We start from the raw sequence: 17922 nt of genomic DNA, 5'->3' as shown, positions 1-17922 counted from the left end.
TTTTGAGTTCTTTGACAGACACAGCACCCACCCCTCTAAGGAGTTCTGATGCTTCTGACGCTGCTTGTTCCTAAACTGAAGGCCTGTAGCAGAGGGGGGAGTATGCCGGAGTATGCAGAAAAGAGCTGATTGCTCAGTTCTCCCCTCCGTTGTGAGCAGAGAGCGGTGACGGTCTGTCTCCAGCTCTCTGCCCTGCCCCTGCAGTGCTCATTGGATCGTTGAGCTGTGCAGGAGGTGGGAGTGGATGGCTTAGTCTCCCAGCAGCTCGCAGAGCCAGCTGGCATCAGATCCTGAATGTAAAGTCAGGATTGATCCAGTGCTTGGACCAGCTAAGTGACATCAGCCAACAGCGGGCCTTAGCCCACTGTCAGCTGAAAATAGGTCACACACTGGAATGCAGAACTAACTGCACTCTTGTGAGCCATAGGAGAAGTAGGGCCAAAAAAGCTTTGGCCATACTTCTACTTATTATTAATAAATATCTGCCTACACAGTACAAACAGGGTTAATTATGGCAAAGAGTGCTACCTAGCCCCCTCATAAACAAAGAGAACTACCTAGGATTTATTTTAATGGAGGGTCCAGAATATAGCATCTTAAAAAGACTTTCATCAGCATTGTAATAGCAATACAAACGATAGATGCCTTTGACAATCAGATATACGCTTACTTAAAATAATCTACTTGTAAGTACTGCCTGTTACCTGTTCATCTCTTTTAACAGCTTCCTGGATTCTTTCTCAGCTACTTAATGTCTCAGTGTAAGGGACTACCATTGGTGTGCACCCCAGAGCACAAACACACAAAGTGTGTATATCAGCAGAGTAGTGGATGGTGTCAATAGTTTTTTGTTTTTATCTTTTTTACATTTCTTTTTTTTTACAATTTTCTTTTTTTTTTTTTTTTTTTTTTTTTTTTTTACAATATTTTATTTTTAGGAGCTGTGTTATGGGGCATTGGTGAAATTTCAAGGGTCTAAACCCCTGATGTCTCACTTTTAAGACAGAGATTCCTCAGTCCCATTCTCTGCAGTAAGCGTAGTTTACTATTCTTCAGTTAAAAATGAAGACCAGACAGATAGGTACAGATCGATCACTGTGTTTATTCAGAAAAAAGAGGGCGGTTAATTAAATATTTACCAGCCCCTTCCCCACTTCTGAGAGGAGAAGAGGGAAGCTGGCAGCACTGCAGGGGGAGACGGGAAGCAGGGGGGAATCGGTGCTGCACGGGATGATTAGGGCGTGGCCAGGCACACCCTGTGCACGCGCCTATGAAAACTACAAGTCCCATATCACATTGCTGCCTGCAAGTCGTGATATCACATGTGGAGCTTTTCTTATATTGACTGTGTCTCCTGAAACTACTCCTCAGAAGCTCTGGGAAATGTGTGACACCTCATAGGGCATAGTAAATATGAGTAACAATATTAGGAAGGTGAGATTTCCTAACAAAGTAACTTTACAAATGTCAAGCTTGTTTAGATTAATATGAGTTAAAAGGCTGAAGAGGTTAGAAAGAATGGAAATTCAATGTGGAAATAAACACAGATTACAAAAAGGGTTCTTTATGTTAGAGCAGTAAAAATGAGGGAACTCCCTCCCACAGAAATTAGCACTAGCTGAGAATTTCAGCAACTTCAAAAAAACTTTTAGATGTCTTCCTCAGGAAGCAGAATATATACAGGCTATGGGAATTGTTAGAGAATAAAAACCACACATGCAGAGCTCTTTCTCTGCTGCGCTTTCTGAAAATAAGGTGGATATGTAAACTATAATCTTGCTTTTATGCAAGCTTTTTAGAGCATGATATTTAAACACCGCTTTCCTTTTTTATATGAGGACAGTATCAGAGCATTATGTTTGTGCTGTGAGTTAGCAAAAGAGGAGACTAGTCCTGTACACTATTGAAAGTCCTTTTATTTTTAATTTTTAATTCTGAATCTGTTCATGCAATGTTAACCACTTGCCGACCACTGCACGCCGATGTACGTCCCTACTTTGGGGAGGGATATCGTTGTTATGGCAGCAGCTAGCTGCCATAACCCTGGTATCCCCGTGTTCAGCCGGCGGTCGGCTACAAGATAAAAGTGATCTCTGCGGCGGATTCGCGCGAGATCACTTTTATCGGTGGTGGGAGAGAGCCCCCCTCCCGCTGTGATTCGGTGCCCTCCGCCGCTTACCGGAGCCGTCGGCACCGGTGATCACGTCTGTCCCCTGGGCTGACATGGAGACGAGTAAGGGGAAGGTGGCCCCCACCCATCTCCATGACGCTGCAGAGCGGAAGCGACATCAAAATGTCACTTCCGCCCATAGCTCTTAAAGGGCCAATTTATTTTGTTTATTTTTTTAAATGACAATTTTTATTTTTTTTTATATTGCATTTTAGTGTAAATATGAGATCTGAGGTCTTTTTCACCCCAGATCTCATATTTAAAAGGTCCTGTCATGCTTTTTTTTTCTATTACAAGGGATGTTTACATTCCTTGTAATAGGAATAAAAGTGACACATTTTTTATTTATTTTTTTTAAACAGTGTAAAAAAAAAAAAGTAAAAGGTAAAATAAATAGAAACAAAAAAATTTAAACGCACCCCATCCCGCAGAGCTCGCGTGCAGAAGCAAACGCATACGTGAGTAGCGCCCGCATATGGAAACAGTGTTCAAACCACACATGTGAGGTATCATCACGATCGGTAGAGCGAGAGCAATAATTCTAGCCCTAGACCTCCTCTGTAACGCAAAACCATAACCGGTAAAATTTTTTAAAATGTCGCCTATAGAGATTTTTAAGGGTAAAAGTTTGTCGCCATTCCACGAGCGGGCGCAATGTTGAAGCATGACATGTTGAGTATCAATTGACTATCTTTCACAATATAAAAATAAATTGGACTAACTTTACTGTTGTCTTATTTTTTAATTCAAAAAAGTTGATTTTTTAAAAATAAAGTGCGCATGTAAGACCACTGCGGAAATACGGTGTGACCGAAAGTATTGCAATGACCACCATTTTATTCTCTAGGATGTTAGAAAAAAAAGTATGTTTGGGGGTTCTAAGTAATTTTCTAGCAAAACAAACCCTGTTTTTAACTTGTAAACACCACATCTAAAAAAGAGGCCCGGTCTTAAAGTGGTTAATGGAATTCTTTAATGGTAAGCTTCAGAACACTGAATTGTATTTGTGCATATATCAGTGTTAATCTCTCAGGTGGCTGAATCTTTTCACACTGTTTTAAAGAGATTGCTTTCATTACAGATACTGAATTTTTTCTTAGATGTGTTTAATGTTATGTTAAAAAACCCAATAGTTAGAGATGTGATGCATAATAGACAATCTTTTATGATACTTTGGTAGGGAGGCAGCTGACTGTAAACTACATGTAAAAGATTGGCTTTCCTACAGGGTTTTATAAGCTATTATGATAATTACAGCAATTGTGTTGCCTTAAATTAGAAAATTACAAATTGTGGGCTGCTAGCAGCAGAGCCCTGTCCCTAAAAACTCCTTTATAGGTGTGCCCACTGTAAAGTTTTCAGTGGTGAATACAGGCTCGGCACAGAGCTCCAACAGGGATGGTAGTAGTCTATTCACACAGGGTCCATGCCTTCCTACAGGCCTGTTAGCCAAACAATCCTACCCTTTTCCTTTTTATCTAAAGTGGAGTTTTCTGCCACAATATCAGGATGAAACGTCTTGAGGCGGAGCCAGAGAGTATGTCTTGTATTAGCTGATAGAGCTGGAGTCCAGCGGCGCTCGCACGCATTATGGCTGGCAGTGGTTTCATTCATTCACTGAGAGAGCACCTGTAGGGCCTGGTGGGTAGATCAGACTTTTTTTTTTTTTTTTTTATGGGATGGATTATTGCACAAGCACAGTTGGGAGAAAAATATGACTGCTGGCAATTGTTCACCAAAGGAAAGGATTTGTTTGGACAGATTTGGATACCACATTCAGTGAAGGTTCGACTGCATTTTACACCTGTGTGTGTGGATTTGACACCTTTTTGTTTTCATTTGTCCAGTTTTCACTGTATTAAGATATATTTACTGCACTGAATATTCACAGGAGAGTTTTCATGATTTTGGTTTGCAGCGTTGTACTCATATAGAGCTTCATTAACTCTATTTTTGTGGCACATGATATTTGGAAGTATTCATAAGTCCCTCAACTGTGACTAAAGTCCCAGTTCCAGCTGAAAAAAAATAGCCCCAAAGCATAACTCTTCCACCACCATGCTTTACTCTTGGTGTCATCAAACCATAACCCATTTTCCCACATGCTTTTGGCAGACTTGATGCAGGTTTTTGTGAAATGTAGTTGTGCATTGATGTTTTAAGAAAAGGCTTCTGTCTTGCCACCCTACCTGCATACCGTGCCAGACCTTCAAAGCGTCTTCCTAGAACCACAGGCTCCCGTGCGCACGTCAGAGCCCGCAAACCCAGAGGAAAGGATGGGAGAAGATGTCGGCCCCCTCAGTGGTGAGCATGCGCTGCTGGAAGGGCTTCATTCTAAGGTGAGTATTTCATAAAGTATGCGATGCATACTAGCACATTATGCCATTGTCTCGCAGTTTTTTTTTGGTTTACTACTGCTTGTTGTGTAGGCCTCCTGGTGGCCCCCTGGACCAGTTTTTTCTTTTTCCTTTTATTTATTTATTTTTTAAATCCATTATGGCGGAACATCCAGTTTTTGGTAATGTCACTGTTGTGCCATACTTTCTCTACTTGTTGATGACCATCTTCAATGTGTTCCTTGGTATAGCCAATGCCTTGGAAATTTCTTTGTACCCTGATGCCTTCTAACAATGAGATCCTTGGATGCTTTGTAAGCTCTTTGCAGACCATGACTTTTGATGTAAGAGTTAGCCCAAGTTCACACTGGGCTGCAGGAATGAAGCCGCGCAAGTTCAGCTGAGCTCGCACGATTTCACTCCCACATGTCAGTCCCGATTTCGGCCACAATTTCACAGACATCTGTGCAGGCTTCTGCACAGATGTCAATAGAAATCACACCCTGAAATCGCAAAAAGTAGTAGAGAAACGACTTTTTGAAATCAGTGCAGCGTTGCACCGATTAGGATGGTGCCGTTGCCCCTGATTTGACATGTCAAATCGCATGTCAAAACGCACCAGTGTGAACCAAGGCTAAATGTCAGAAATAAGAATCCTACTAGAACAAGCTGAACCTTATATGAGCTTAATTAGAGTCACTTTTATTGATGGCAGATGTGTACTAAATACTATTTAACATTGATTTGTATGTGATTTGTTAATTCTGAACATGATCACATCCCTAATTGTAAAACGTTGTGTACACTTACAGTATGCTGCCACATTATTTTATATTTGTTTATCCCCCCCCCCCCCCCCAACTAAACACTTTCATTTTTTTTTTATCTTTTTATTATACTGTAGAAAACGTTAAAGTGGATACATTCTGAGGTGGTTTATCGTTGTCTGATTTTTAACATTTCAAAAACCTGGCAGTCTTTCAGGGGTGCATAGACTTTATATATTTACTGTATTATCAATATTGCTTGGTAGACTCAGCTCGACAGACTGTACAGCCCCTGAGTTTTCACCAAGATGCTTGCTTACCTTGGTTTTAGCTCTGCTCTGTACTCATTCATGTTGTGGGTTACCTGGATGATCTCCTTTTAGCCAACATCCAGGAGACTGTACAGACTCTGTACAGCATTCAGCGGATCCTCAATCTGAGGAAGTCATCACTGGACTCATCTCACAGATTGGAGCATCTTGGTCTGATACTAGACGCAGCCCCCTCCAGGATCTTTATGCCTCAGAACAAATTTCTGTTGCTTTGCGACTGCTCGATGGTCTTTGCGGCTGTACTGTACATCCAGTTTCACTTCAGACCATTGGAACTCAATTTTCTGGCAGCATGGGACCGTATCCTTGGACTACTCAATGTGTGACCCCCAAGGCCAGAATCTCCTTAGTGTGGCATTGTGGATTCTAACCCCAGCTCAGGGATGAGGAAAGCCCTTCCCTCCAAAAACATGGGAAATTCTCATGATGGATGCCAGCTTGTCAGACTGGGGCACAGTCCTGAAAACCCTCTTGGTGTAGGGGGCTTGGTCATCCCATAAAAATTCTAGAGCTCATGGTGATTCAGTTGTCTGCAACATTGGACCCCTCAATTTTGAGGGAACCTGACAAGAATCCAGTCAGACATTGCCACACCTGTGGCCTACAGCTATTATAAAGGAGGCACCAGAAGTCATGCCTCACAAAAGGAAGCAGATCTTTTGTTGTCCAGATTTAACAACAAGCTGGAAAGGTTGCTTGGTTCAGGGACCCTCAGGCATTTGCAGTGGACACTCTGGTAACCCCATGGGATCAATTGCAGCTTTGAACTAGTTTACAATTTTCTATGCTGGCTGTGCTCTTTCATGTAAAAGGGATCTTGACTTATCTGTGCTCGATCTGTTTGGGCTGAGCCTAGGGGAGGCATCAGTGGTCTGATAGACTGATGTCCCTAAATACAGTACAATATAATACAATATACAAATAAAGTTAAATAAAAAAAAAATACTTTTAATTTAAAAATGTAGAGGAAGCCCCCATCTATGGTGTGTACACACACACTTTTTGTGCAACACATATTTGATATCCCTGCGTATTCCAATAATAGAGTAATAACTCTTGAATTATCATTATGGCCCAATTCACGCCTGAGAGTTTTGTAGCTTGAATTTTCAAAATGCTCAACATCCAAAAATTCCTTGGTTTTCTGTTGTGCCTGTTCACACCAGTGCATAGTGTCACTTGGAGCGCAAAAGGGTTTAAAGCGGAGTTCCACACAAAAATGGAACTTCCCTCTCGGAACCCTCCCCCCCTACGGTGTCACATTTGGCACCTTTCAGGGGGGTGCAGATACCTGTCTAAGACAGGTATTTGCACCCACTTCCGGACATAGACTCCCGCGGGATTCTACGCCTCTTCCCGACCCCCCGCGCTGTCTGCTGGGACACACACGGGTCCCAGAGACAGCAGGGACCATTCGGATTGCGCAGCGCGACTCACGCATGCGCAGTAGGGAACCACTTGCGCAGTAGGCTTCACTTCCTGATTCCCTTACCGAAGATGGCAGCATCCGAGAGCTGAGGAAGAGATCGGCTTCGGGTGCCGACAGTGCGGGAAGCCCTGGACAGGTAAGTGTCCTTATTTTAAATGTCAGCAGCTGCAGTATTTGTAGCTGCCGACTTTATAAAAAAAAAAACAATTCGGCGGACCTCCGCTTTAAGCTTCTGTTAAGCTACAAGCCTTTTTGGCCCTAATAGACTTTAATGGCAGTGCCTAAAAAATATGTGAAAACCCGCATCTTATGCCCCCCCCCCCCCCCAGTAGCTAGCTTTTCAAGGGTTAAAAATAATGTAAAAATGCTCAAGCCTCAGACACCTACAAAAATGCCTATACAATTGCTACAAAAATGCCTGCAAAATGACCAAAGATGCTCAGCTCAAGTGTGAATGCAACCTTACAGTTAACTTTAAATTGATGAGCTGTAAAGGATTTCAAAGTATATCTAAGCTAAAGATCAACAATGGAATATATTGTAGGATTGTTGTGGTGGCTGCACTTAATTTTAACCTGGTGATCCTGACAGCTACATATTTCCTGAACTAGGGTGATGCCCAATCACTGTTCTGTATCTATGAAGGAGCAGTATGTCACCCTAGGACAGTAATATTTTAGGACTGTAAAACACTCTTTCTCCATAATAGTTTTAATATCAAAAAAGTATTGACAATGAAGGGGGTAAAACCATGTCAAAGCCTTCGTACAACCTAAATCTCAAACTGAAAATCAGCACAAGGCATATAAATTATTTTGTAAGAGGTCCCTTGTGCTGATTCCTCTTCTTTTAGAGGAAATTTTTCTTTTTCCTGGACCCTTTGTAAATAAATAAATACATTTAGGCCAAAATGTATTCTATTTGTTACAAATAACTGAAATCGGTGTATATTATTTATATATATATATATATATATATATATATATATATATATATATAAAATATATTTGAATATTAATAAATACTGAGTACTGACGGCCCATCTCGTTTCTTGAGGCCCTAAAATGCCCAGATAGTAGAAATGCCTCCTAAATGACCGATTTTTGGAAAGTAGATAGTCTGTGGTATTTGGTAAGAGCCATGGTGAGTTTTCTGAAATTTTTTAGAAAATAAATAAATTACATAAAATACAGGTGTTTTTTTTTTTGGTTTACATGCTGTCACCAGAGCAGTACAGCATCACCATGACTGGTGTGGCAGTGATCAGCGACCCCCCCCCCCCCCCCCCCCCAAAAAAAAAAAAAAAAAACATGAGTTTTGTCTTTTTAGGCTTTTTTCCTTTATTTCCACCTAGTAATGGAGCCAAAAATGCTATTATTTTTCAACTGGTGTTACCCTATAGATTGTAAGCTCTAACGAGCAGGACCCTCTGATTCCTCCTGTATTGATTTGTATTGTAAGTGTACTGCCTGCCCTCATGTTGTAAAGCGCTGCGCAAACTGTTGGCGCTATGTAAATCCTGTTTAATAATGATAATAACTTCTTCTAACAGACCAAGCTGTCCAGGAAAAGTAGCTGTGTTAGGAGGTTAAGACAAACCATTTACCACTGACATGGGTGCTTACAATAGTAAGCTTTTATTTATTTGTGTAAAACCTTTATCCCAAACAGGAAAAAAAACTTGTTTGCTGTAACTGACAAGTCCATTTCAATCTACTAGTCTAACATTAGGGCCCCAGACTGATGATGCTGCTTTCCAAATATAGATTATTATTACATTTTTGTTTTTGGGTTTAATACCGCTTTAAGGTGGAAATAATTAGCTTGATTTTATTGATGGGCTAAACAACAAAGTGAAAGCATCTGTCCTGTATGGCCTTGTATGGTGGTTTGCAATTGACATGAAATTCCTGAGGCTGAATATGGTAATGCTAAAACCCACACATTACATACACTACCGTTCAAAAGTTTGGGGTCACCCAAACAATTTTGTGTTTTCCATGAAAAGTCACACTTATTCACCACCATACGTTGTGAAATGAATAGAAAATAGAGTCAAGGCATTGATAAGGTTAGAAATAATGATTTGTATTTGAAATAACATTGTTTTTACATCAAACTTTGCTTTCATCAAAGAATCCTCCTTTTGCAGCAATTACAGCATTGCACACCTTTGGCATCCGTCCACAACACCTTTTTCCAGTCTTCCTCTGTCCAATGTCTGTGTTCTTTTGCCCATCTTAATCTTTTTCTTTTATTGGCCAGTCTCAGATATGGCTTTTTCTTTGCCACTCTGCCCTGAAGCCCAAAATCCCGCAGCCGCCTCTTCACTGTAGATGTTGACACTGGTGTTTTGTGGGTACTATTTAATGAAGATGCCAGTTGGGGACCTGTGAGGCGTCTGTTTCTCAAACTAGAGACTCTAATGTGCTTATCTTCTTGCTTAGTTGTGCAACGCGGCCTCCCACTTCTTTTTCTACTCTGGTTAGAGCCTGTTTGTGCTGTCCTCTGAAGGGAGTAGTACACACCGTTGTAGGAAATCTTCAATTTCTTTGCAATTTCTCGCATGGAATAGCCTTCATTTCTAAGAACAAGAATAGACTGTCGAGTTTCAGATGAAAGTTCTCTTTTTCTGGCCATTTTAAGCGTTTAATTGACCCCACAAATGTGATGCTCCAGAAACTCAATCTGCTCACAGGAAGGTCAGTTTTGTAGCTTCTGGAAGGAGCTAGACTGTTTTTAGATGTGTGAACATGATTGCACAAGGGTTTGCTAATCATCAATTAGCCTTCTGAGCCAATGAGCAAACACATTGTACCATTAGAACACTGGAGTGATAGTTGCTAGAAATGGGCCTCTCTACACCTATGTAGATATTGCACCAAAAACTAGACATTTGCAGTTAGAATAGTCATTTACCACATTAGCAATGTATAGAGTATATTTGTTTAAAGTTAGGACTAGTTTAAAGTTAGCTTCATTTAAAAGTACAGTGCTTTTCCTTCAAAAATAAGGACATTTCAATGTGACCCCAAACTTTTGAACGGTAGTGTACATGACACAGTTTAAAAGGTATTATATTCAGATTGCCTTTTACTGATGGTCACATAGTGATAGGGAGAATTGTAGACATGCACCCACACTCACTCAGGTTGAACTGGATAGACTGGTGTCTTTATTTAACCTTACTATGTAACATTGGCAGTGATCTAAGGCGCCTTTCACAAGGATGGCTGTTCTGGCGCAGGTAAAAGCATATAATATGTTCTGTGAAATTCAAGACTCCAGGCACTGCGATCAGCTACATTTGTACAGTTAGATTACCTGCGTTTAGCTGCGTTTACATGCGGCTGCGTTTGGAACATTCTTGACATTTCTGATGTGCTTCCTGTTGCTTTTCTTTCCTTCTTACCGCTGCTATCCGCAGGAGAAAGAGTACACTGCGATTACCTGCAGTTATGTGCAGATAGCTGCAGATAGCTGCGCTAAATCGCTCCTGGACGCAGTCAATTCTATTTTTTCTATCCGCACAGAACCGCATGTAACTAAATTGCAGCTAAACGCAGTGTGTGAATGGGGCCATAGGAAAGCATTGTGTGCTTTTAGCTGCGGTAGAAAACTAGAAAATCTGCAGCTAAAAGCACCATTCTATCTGTCCGTGTGAAAGGGGCCTAATTATTTTGTTTTTTATTCTGTCTGGTGATAATCACTACATTTTCTTGACTACCTACTGACTGTTTTTTCTGAATGCTGAAAATTATTACCAGTGTAGAGTTGTGAAGAACAAAGAGTCTGGCCATACCACCACACTTCATTTGTTAGGGCATTTTTATTCGTACAACTTAAAGTGGAACTTTACCCATAACAACTTGATAAAAATAATGTTCTTTAGCAATAAACATACATTCCACAATAATAATTATGCTACCAACATTAGTGTGTGCTTTAAATTGCTTCCAGCGTTACTCCTGTTTCTTCTTCCTGGAGGCTGCCATTCTGCTGAAGCCCAGAGCCCCCAAACAGACGTAAATCGTAAAGTGGAACTAAACCCATCGATTTAACACTTTCAAAAACTGGTTACATTCCTGGAATGCAGGGATTGCTAACTGTCACATTTGCTTGTGTCCCTAAACTGTCAAACCATCAAATGGCTGGTGTCATAACTGATCTGGTGATCAGCTATGACACTAGCTTTGATTTACTGCTGTTCAGCAAAATTGCAACCTCCAGCAGGAAGAAACAGAAGCAATGCAGGAGGCAATTTACAGCACACTCATTTTTTTACTTTTTTAAATTTGTTTAATGTGAAATGTTCCTTGGTAAAGAACATTATTTTTTATCAAGTTTATGGGTAAAGTTTTGCTTTAAGGCTCCATGTAAACTAGCAGCTCCTAAACTTGAGTATAAGCCTTTAGGATCCTCTTCTGAACACAGAAGAATCACGGTCAAGATAGGAACGTTTTGACTGCCGGCCGCAAAATGTGTAAAATCGCGTCACGACCCATTTTTAATTTTGAGAAGACAATTGACAAGATCCTCCCGTGTAGTTCTGGGCTGATTCCTCACGGTCTTATGATCATTGAAACTCCACGAGGTGAGATCTTGCAAGGAGCCCCACACCGAGGGAGATTGACAGTTATTTTGTGTTAATTCCATTTGCAAATAATCGCATCAGCTGATGTCACCCTCTCACCAAGCTGCTTGTCAAAGGTTTTGTAGCCCATTCCAGCCTTGTTTAGGTCTACAATCTTGTCCCGGACATCCTTAGCAGAAAAACATCCCCAAAAGCATGTTTCCACCTCCATGTTTGAGAGTGGGGACGGTGTTTTCGGGATCATAGTTAGCATTGCTCCTCCTCCAAACACGGCAAATTTAATTAATGCCAAAGAGCATGATTTTGGTCTTATCTGACCACAACACTTTCACCCAGTTCTCTTCTGAATCATTCAAGATGTTCATTGGCAAACTTCAGATGGTCCTGTACATGTGCTTTCTTGAGCAGGGGGACCTTTGCGGGCACTGCAGGATTTCAGTCCTTCACGGCGTAGTGTTTTCTTGGTGACCATGATCTAAGCTGCCTGCATGAGATCATTGACAAGATTCTCCTGTGTAGTTCTGGGCCGATTCCTCACCATTCTCATGATCATTGAAATTCCAGGAGAGGAGGTGAGACCTTGCATGGAGCCCCAGACCAAGGGATATTTGACAGTTGTTTTGTGTTTCTTCCTTGCGAATAATTGCACCAACTGTTGTCACCCTCTCGCCAAGCTGCTTGGCTATGGTCTTGTAGCCCATTCCAGCCTTGTGTAGGTCTACAATCTTGTCCCTGACATCCTTGGACAGCTCTTTGGTCTTGGACATGATGGATAGATTGGAATTTGATTGTTTCTTTGGACAGGTGTTTTCTATACAGGTAACAAGCTGAGATTAGGAGCACTCCCTTTAAGAGAGTGTGCCTAATCTCAGCTGGTTACCTGTATAGAAGACACCTGGGAGGCAGAAATCTTGCTGATTGATAAGGGATCAAATACTTATTTCACTCATTAAATTGCAAATCAATGTATAACTTTTTTGAAATGCATTTTTCTGGATATTTTTGTTGCTCACTGTTAAACCTACCATTAAAATTATAGACTGATCATTTCTTGGTCAGTGGGTAAACTTACAAAATCAGCAGGGGATCAAATACTTTTTTCCCTCACTGTAAAAGCCTTCTGGTGTTCAAGTGGTTTCTGGCAATGTTGTGCCCCAATGTGAGTGAGCTAGCAACTGGTTGAGATGGGGGAGTGCTTCTGTGTCTTTTTTGGCATTCTGAAAAAAACGAACATGCAACTGTTCTGGGTTCCCGCAAAAGATTGTAACTACCCTTGTAGTCACAAGATGGTGCCTGCTAAGAATGCATGTATTTAGCTTAACCACCTTAGCCCCAGAAGGATTTACCCACTTCCTGACCACGCCATTTTTTGCAATATGACACTGCATCGATTTAACTGACAATTGCGTGAGTGTGCTTTCTTTTTGCTGGTATAGAGCTTTCTTTTTGCTGGTATTTAATCACCTCTGCGGTTTTACACTTTTTGCACTATAAACAAAAAAAGACTGACAGTTTAAAAAAAATAACTTTTATTTTCTGTTATAAAACACACCCAATAAAAAAATATAATCTAATTTCTTCATCAATTTAGGCCAATTTGTATTCTGCTAAATATTTTTGGTAAAAAAAACCCAATAAGTCTATATTGACTGGTTTGCTGCGCAAAAGTTATAGTGTCTACAAAATTCGGGATAGATTTATGGCATTTTTATTATTATTATTTATTTATTTAATTTTTTTTTACTAGTAATGGCAGTGATCTGCAACATTGCAGCTAACAGATCGAAAAACCTGACATTTTTGACATTTTTTTGGGAACCAGCGACATTATTACAGTGATCAGTGCTAAAAATATGCACTGACATTGTACTAATGGCACTGGCAGGGAAGGGCTTAACACTAGGGACAATCAAGGGGTTCAATGTGTTCCCTCATTTACAAACTGTATGGGGGCTGCTTGGGATAACGCACAGATCTGTCTTACTGCATAGCAGAAAGACAGGATCTGTGTGTCATTCTCTGACAGAACGGAGGTCTGCCTTGTTTACTTGGGCAGATCCCTGTTATGTCACTGCGGGGAACACTCACGGGCTGCCGGCAGACATCGAGACCCGCCTATTGGCTCTCCCGCTGGCCATTCAGCGCACACAGATCGCCACGTGTGAGCCCGACATACACATACAATGATTCGCACAGCCGAGCCAACCTGCGCGGCAGCTGGTCGGCAACCGGTTAAAGAAGTATTAAACCCAGAAGCAAACATTTATTATATTGCAGCATACCAATTCTTAGATGTTATGGCTGCGTTAGTTTCCTTTTTTAGGCTTTCTCTCTTTTATTTTCACTTGGTAATCTGGACAGTAAGTCTGTTGTTTTTTAACAGAAAAGCTCTCTTTCAGTTACAGGGATGAGAGGCAGACCATTTAACACTGGCAGGATTGCTAAAATGGTCTGCTTTTACTTATGTAAAACCTTTAGGCTGGCTTCACACTGTTATGTGGAGGGGCTCACAGCAGGGGGTCCAGTGCGTCCCTGTTCACTGTTTCAGGTCCGAATTTTTGGCTGAATTCGGACCTGAAACCGACTAGAAGACGCACAGGACTTCTCTGCAAAGCACTCTACAGCCGCCCTGGAGCTGTGTGAACCAAGTCCATTGAGAGCCGAACCGGCTCCATTGAGAGCCGATCAGTCTCCTGACATGCGAAATGGATGCGGGTTCGCACTAGTGTGAACCCAGCCTTCAACAAAAAGGAAAAAACTGCCTCAGGCACACTGGATGTTAGAAAATGCCCCCTGAACGCCAGTACTGCACTTTTATGCTGCGTTTTGCACAAGCATTTATTTAGAGGTGTTTAGCCACGTTGGCTTTGGCTGGCTGCTGGAAGGCACCCGCTGCTGGACACTGGAGCTACAAACCTTCCCTCTGGGAAGCCACGTACCACCAGCAGGTGATCCAGATCATGACATTTATTTTCTTTATTTTACATCCAGTATACACATTCACTGGATAGGGAATTCAGGTTTCAAGTGTAAAAGCATGAACTGTCAACATACCACCAACTGTTTCTGTTGAAGTGTTAAACACACAAAAAAGTGTTTATGATGTGTTGTCTCCATCAATTTGATTTTGTTTATGATTGAAAGTTCATTAAAGTGATTGAAATTGCCTGAAAACCGCTGTGTGCATGGCCACCATTACCATTTGTTCTGTCTTTATCAGTAGGAAAAAACAATATAAACTGAGCTTGAACTTTACAGTGCAATTATAGTGCTTCACCCCACTGAGTTTGAGATGGTTGCATAATTGCATTGTAAAGTTTCCGAAGTACAACAATTTGAACTGAAAAGATGTTCAGGTGTGTTTTGAAGCAGTTCAAATTTGATATTATAAAATAATGAGAAGACTGGCAAGCAAAGATTTTGCAGATGGTGACCTTTTGGCCTATCTATGATCTTTGCTTTACAGTGTTTGCTTTGTTTTGCTTGCCTTGTGAGCTATGATCTTGACCTGCTTTTTTCTCCCCTGTAGACAAACTTGCTATTGAAGGCATAGTTGTACAGCGTGCTGAATGCAGGGCAGCAGCCAGTGAACACTACATGCAGATGAAGAGGTAAGCCATGGATTTACAGGTGTTTGTGATAATTAATGCATACCTATTGCTATAGTAAACTTTGAAATAAAGCCATGCCTGTGAAACAACAGCGTAATTATTCACATTTCCAGCTGCCAAAGTTGCTTGGATCTTGCGAGATCCACAGGGAAATCAACATTTCTGGGAGTGTCAATCTCCCTGGTCCTCCACTACTCTCAAAGATGCCTCCTGCTGACCACCTTGTCACTGCAGCGTACACGTTGTATGTTTATAAAGTAAAGTTTTTTTGTGCACGTACGTGTGTACGTGTGTGTGTGTGTGTGTGGCTATATTGGTCACTGATATTTTTTTTTAAATGTTTATTTGTAAATTTTGAATTGTTCGTTCTCACTTCAACAGATGAACATAAGCAAGAGAGATGGGAAAAGTTTCATTTAGTTGCACAATAACTGTGCACACATAGATATTCTTCTTTATTATTATTTTTTTTCACACATAGATATACTTCTAAGAAAGCCAAAATTTTACTTTTACTTTCTTAAATATTCAGTTTTGAGTTTTTTTGCATTTTGGATTGACCGAGAACACTGTAGTTGTTCAATAGTGAACATAATCATCAAAAATACAACTTGACTAATAAATGTGTACACAATGTGTGTGTTTGGTGAGGCACTTAACCAATTAGAGGTCACAGATGGAAAAGTTTTACATGCACAGTTCTATGCTGCTTCTATCCCTTGCCGACTCTGCAGTGCGAACTGAGCAATCAAACACTGCTGATCCCTCAGTTCTCCCCCTCAGCTCTGAGCAAAGAGCTGGGACTGTCAGTCATCGGCTCGTTGCACTGCTCCTTCAGTGCTCACTGGCATCTAGGTGGATCTTGACCATGTGGTTGGGATCTTTTCAGAGCCTGGACTGCCTTTGTGACGTTAGCCAACAGCGGGCTTTCAGCTATCTGCTGAAAATGGGTCATAGGAGTGTAGAACGAACTGCACTCCTGTGATTCATAGGAGAAGTGTAGCCCAAAAAACTTTGGCTATACTTCGCCTTTAAATAATATGTGAACCCAACATATATTCCTTATATGTATTACTTGCTTTGTTGGAAATCCTGTGTGTTCCAGCCAGTCTCTCTGCTTTCCTATTAAAAACTGACCACACTAAGCAGGAGAACCCACTGTGGTTAGTTCTCGAGCTTTGCTGAGAACTGAGTTTGCTCTCCTTCATTGATCAGACTTGTCCTGACACCCCCACCCCCCACAATAGTCATTCACTGGGAAGTTTTGCTGCTGTTTCTCCTCCCCTAGCTCTTATGCAGCTGAGAACAGAGGGTCTGTAATCACTTATTAAAAAATGTGGTTAAAAAAAGTGTTTATAATGTGTTGTTTTTTTGTGTGTTTTTTTTTTTATATATATCTATGCACAAATGTTTGCCTTTCATTTATATTTTAAATTGAATGGGTCCTTTTATAAGTTGAGGGTTTACATACACTTTAATCACTACCGGGTTTTTTTAATTTTTGCTATATAAATGGGGAAAAAAAGTTAAGCATTTTGTGGAAAAATAACAAGTTTTTCTTGGTTTCTCTTATAAAATTTTCAAAATAAATCTTTCTTCATAAATTTAGACCAAAATGTATTCTACTACATTTTTTTGTAAAAAAATACCCAAAATTTGTGTATATTTAGTCTGTGGGAAAGTTTACAAGCTATGGAAAAAAACGTAATGACACAAGGAAAAAGTATTGAACACACTAACTGAAATGTATTTAATACTTCATACAAAATTATTTGTTGGTAAGGACAGCTTTAAGGCACCTCCTGTGTGGAGAAACTAGTCGCATGCATTGCTCAGGTGTGATTTTGGCCCATTCTTCCACACAGTCTTCATATCCTGAAGGTTCCGTGGACCTCTTCTTTGAACTCAGATCTTTAGTTCTTTCCATAGATTTTCAATTTGATTCAAGTCAGCTAACTCTCTCAAATGTCCCTTCCAGGCTAGGAGAGTGGAACACACGCTATGTGCTGAACAGTAACCACGTCTCCACACAAACTGGGCCGATGGTCTTAGGCTCCATGCACACTAAAGCTCAAAAAAGCTTTTTCTGGACGCCTGATTGCTGGTTGAAAAACGTGCTTTTAACAGCGTTTTGTAGTAGCATTTATGAGCGTTTTTTTGCGCTTATGGGCGTTTTTAATAAAAATACACAGAGGACACTCCAAAAATCCCACAATGCATTCCAAACTCCCACAATGCATTGAAAAAATAGAATGCCAAACGCTAATTAACGTGCGTTTATGAGAGTTTATTGGCGTTTGCCGGTGAAAAACGGCACTTTGAGCGCAAATTTCTGGCGTTCAGAAAAAAGCCCATAAACTCCACTGCTCATTAAAGCTAAAAAACATCCATGTGGACACATAGGCTAACATAGAGTGGAGTTTATGGGCTTTTAAAAAAAAAAACGCCCAAACTCCAATAAACTGCAGTTTATCAGCTCCAGTGTGCATGGAGCCCAACAGTGATGCCAGCTCTGTCATACTGACAGTTTTAAATTATTTTGTAAGCTGTTTAAATAAACCTGAGGATATTATTCTATGTGGATTTTTCTCTTTCTATACACTGCCCGCTGCACACTGTTTATCCCTGGAGCCAACATTGGAGGACATCCACTATAGAGGAGGCGGCAGAGGATATAACATTG

The 17922-nt window shown here is 40.8% G+C and overlaps 1 protein-coding gene across 1 annotated transcript in view; it reads left to right on the top strand.

Annotated features, from left to right (window-relative positions):
* Positions 1–17922, top strand: part of GTF2F2 (general transcription factor IIF subunit 2) — a 458542-nt gene that overhangs the window by 247605 nt on the left and 193015 nt on the right. Inside the window, exon 6 of the mRNA XM_073614164.1 lies at positions 15158–15239. Coding sequence (XP_073470265.1) covers positions 15158–15239 — 82 coding nt within the window. The remainder of the gene's footprint in view (positions 1–15157; positions 15240–17922) is intronic.

This window comes from Aquarana catesbeiana, linkage group LG02, assembly GCF_042186555.1.
Source record: "Aquarana catesbeiana isolate 2022-GZ linkage group LG02, ASM4218655v1, whole genome shotgun sequence".
Taxonomy (NCBI): Eukaryota; Metazoa; Chordata; class Amphibia; order Anura; family Ranidae; genus Aquarana; species Aquarana catesbeiana.
Note: the sequence above shows the minus strand (reverse complement) of the source record. Positions and strands in the feature narration are given on the sequence as shown.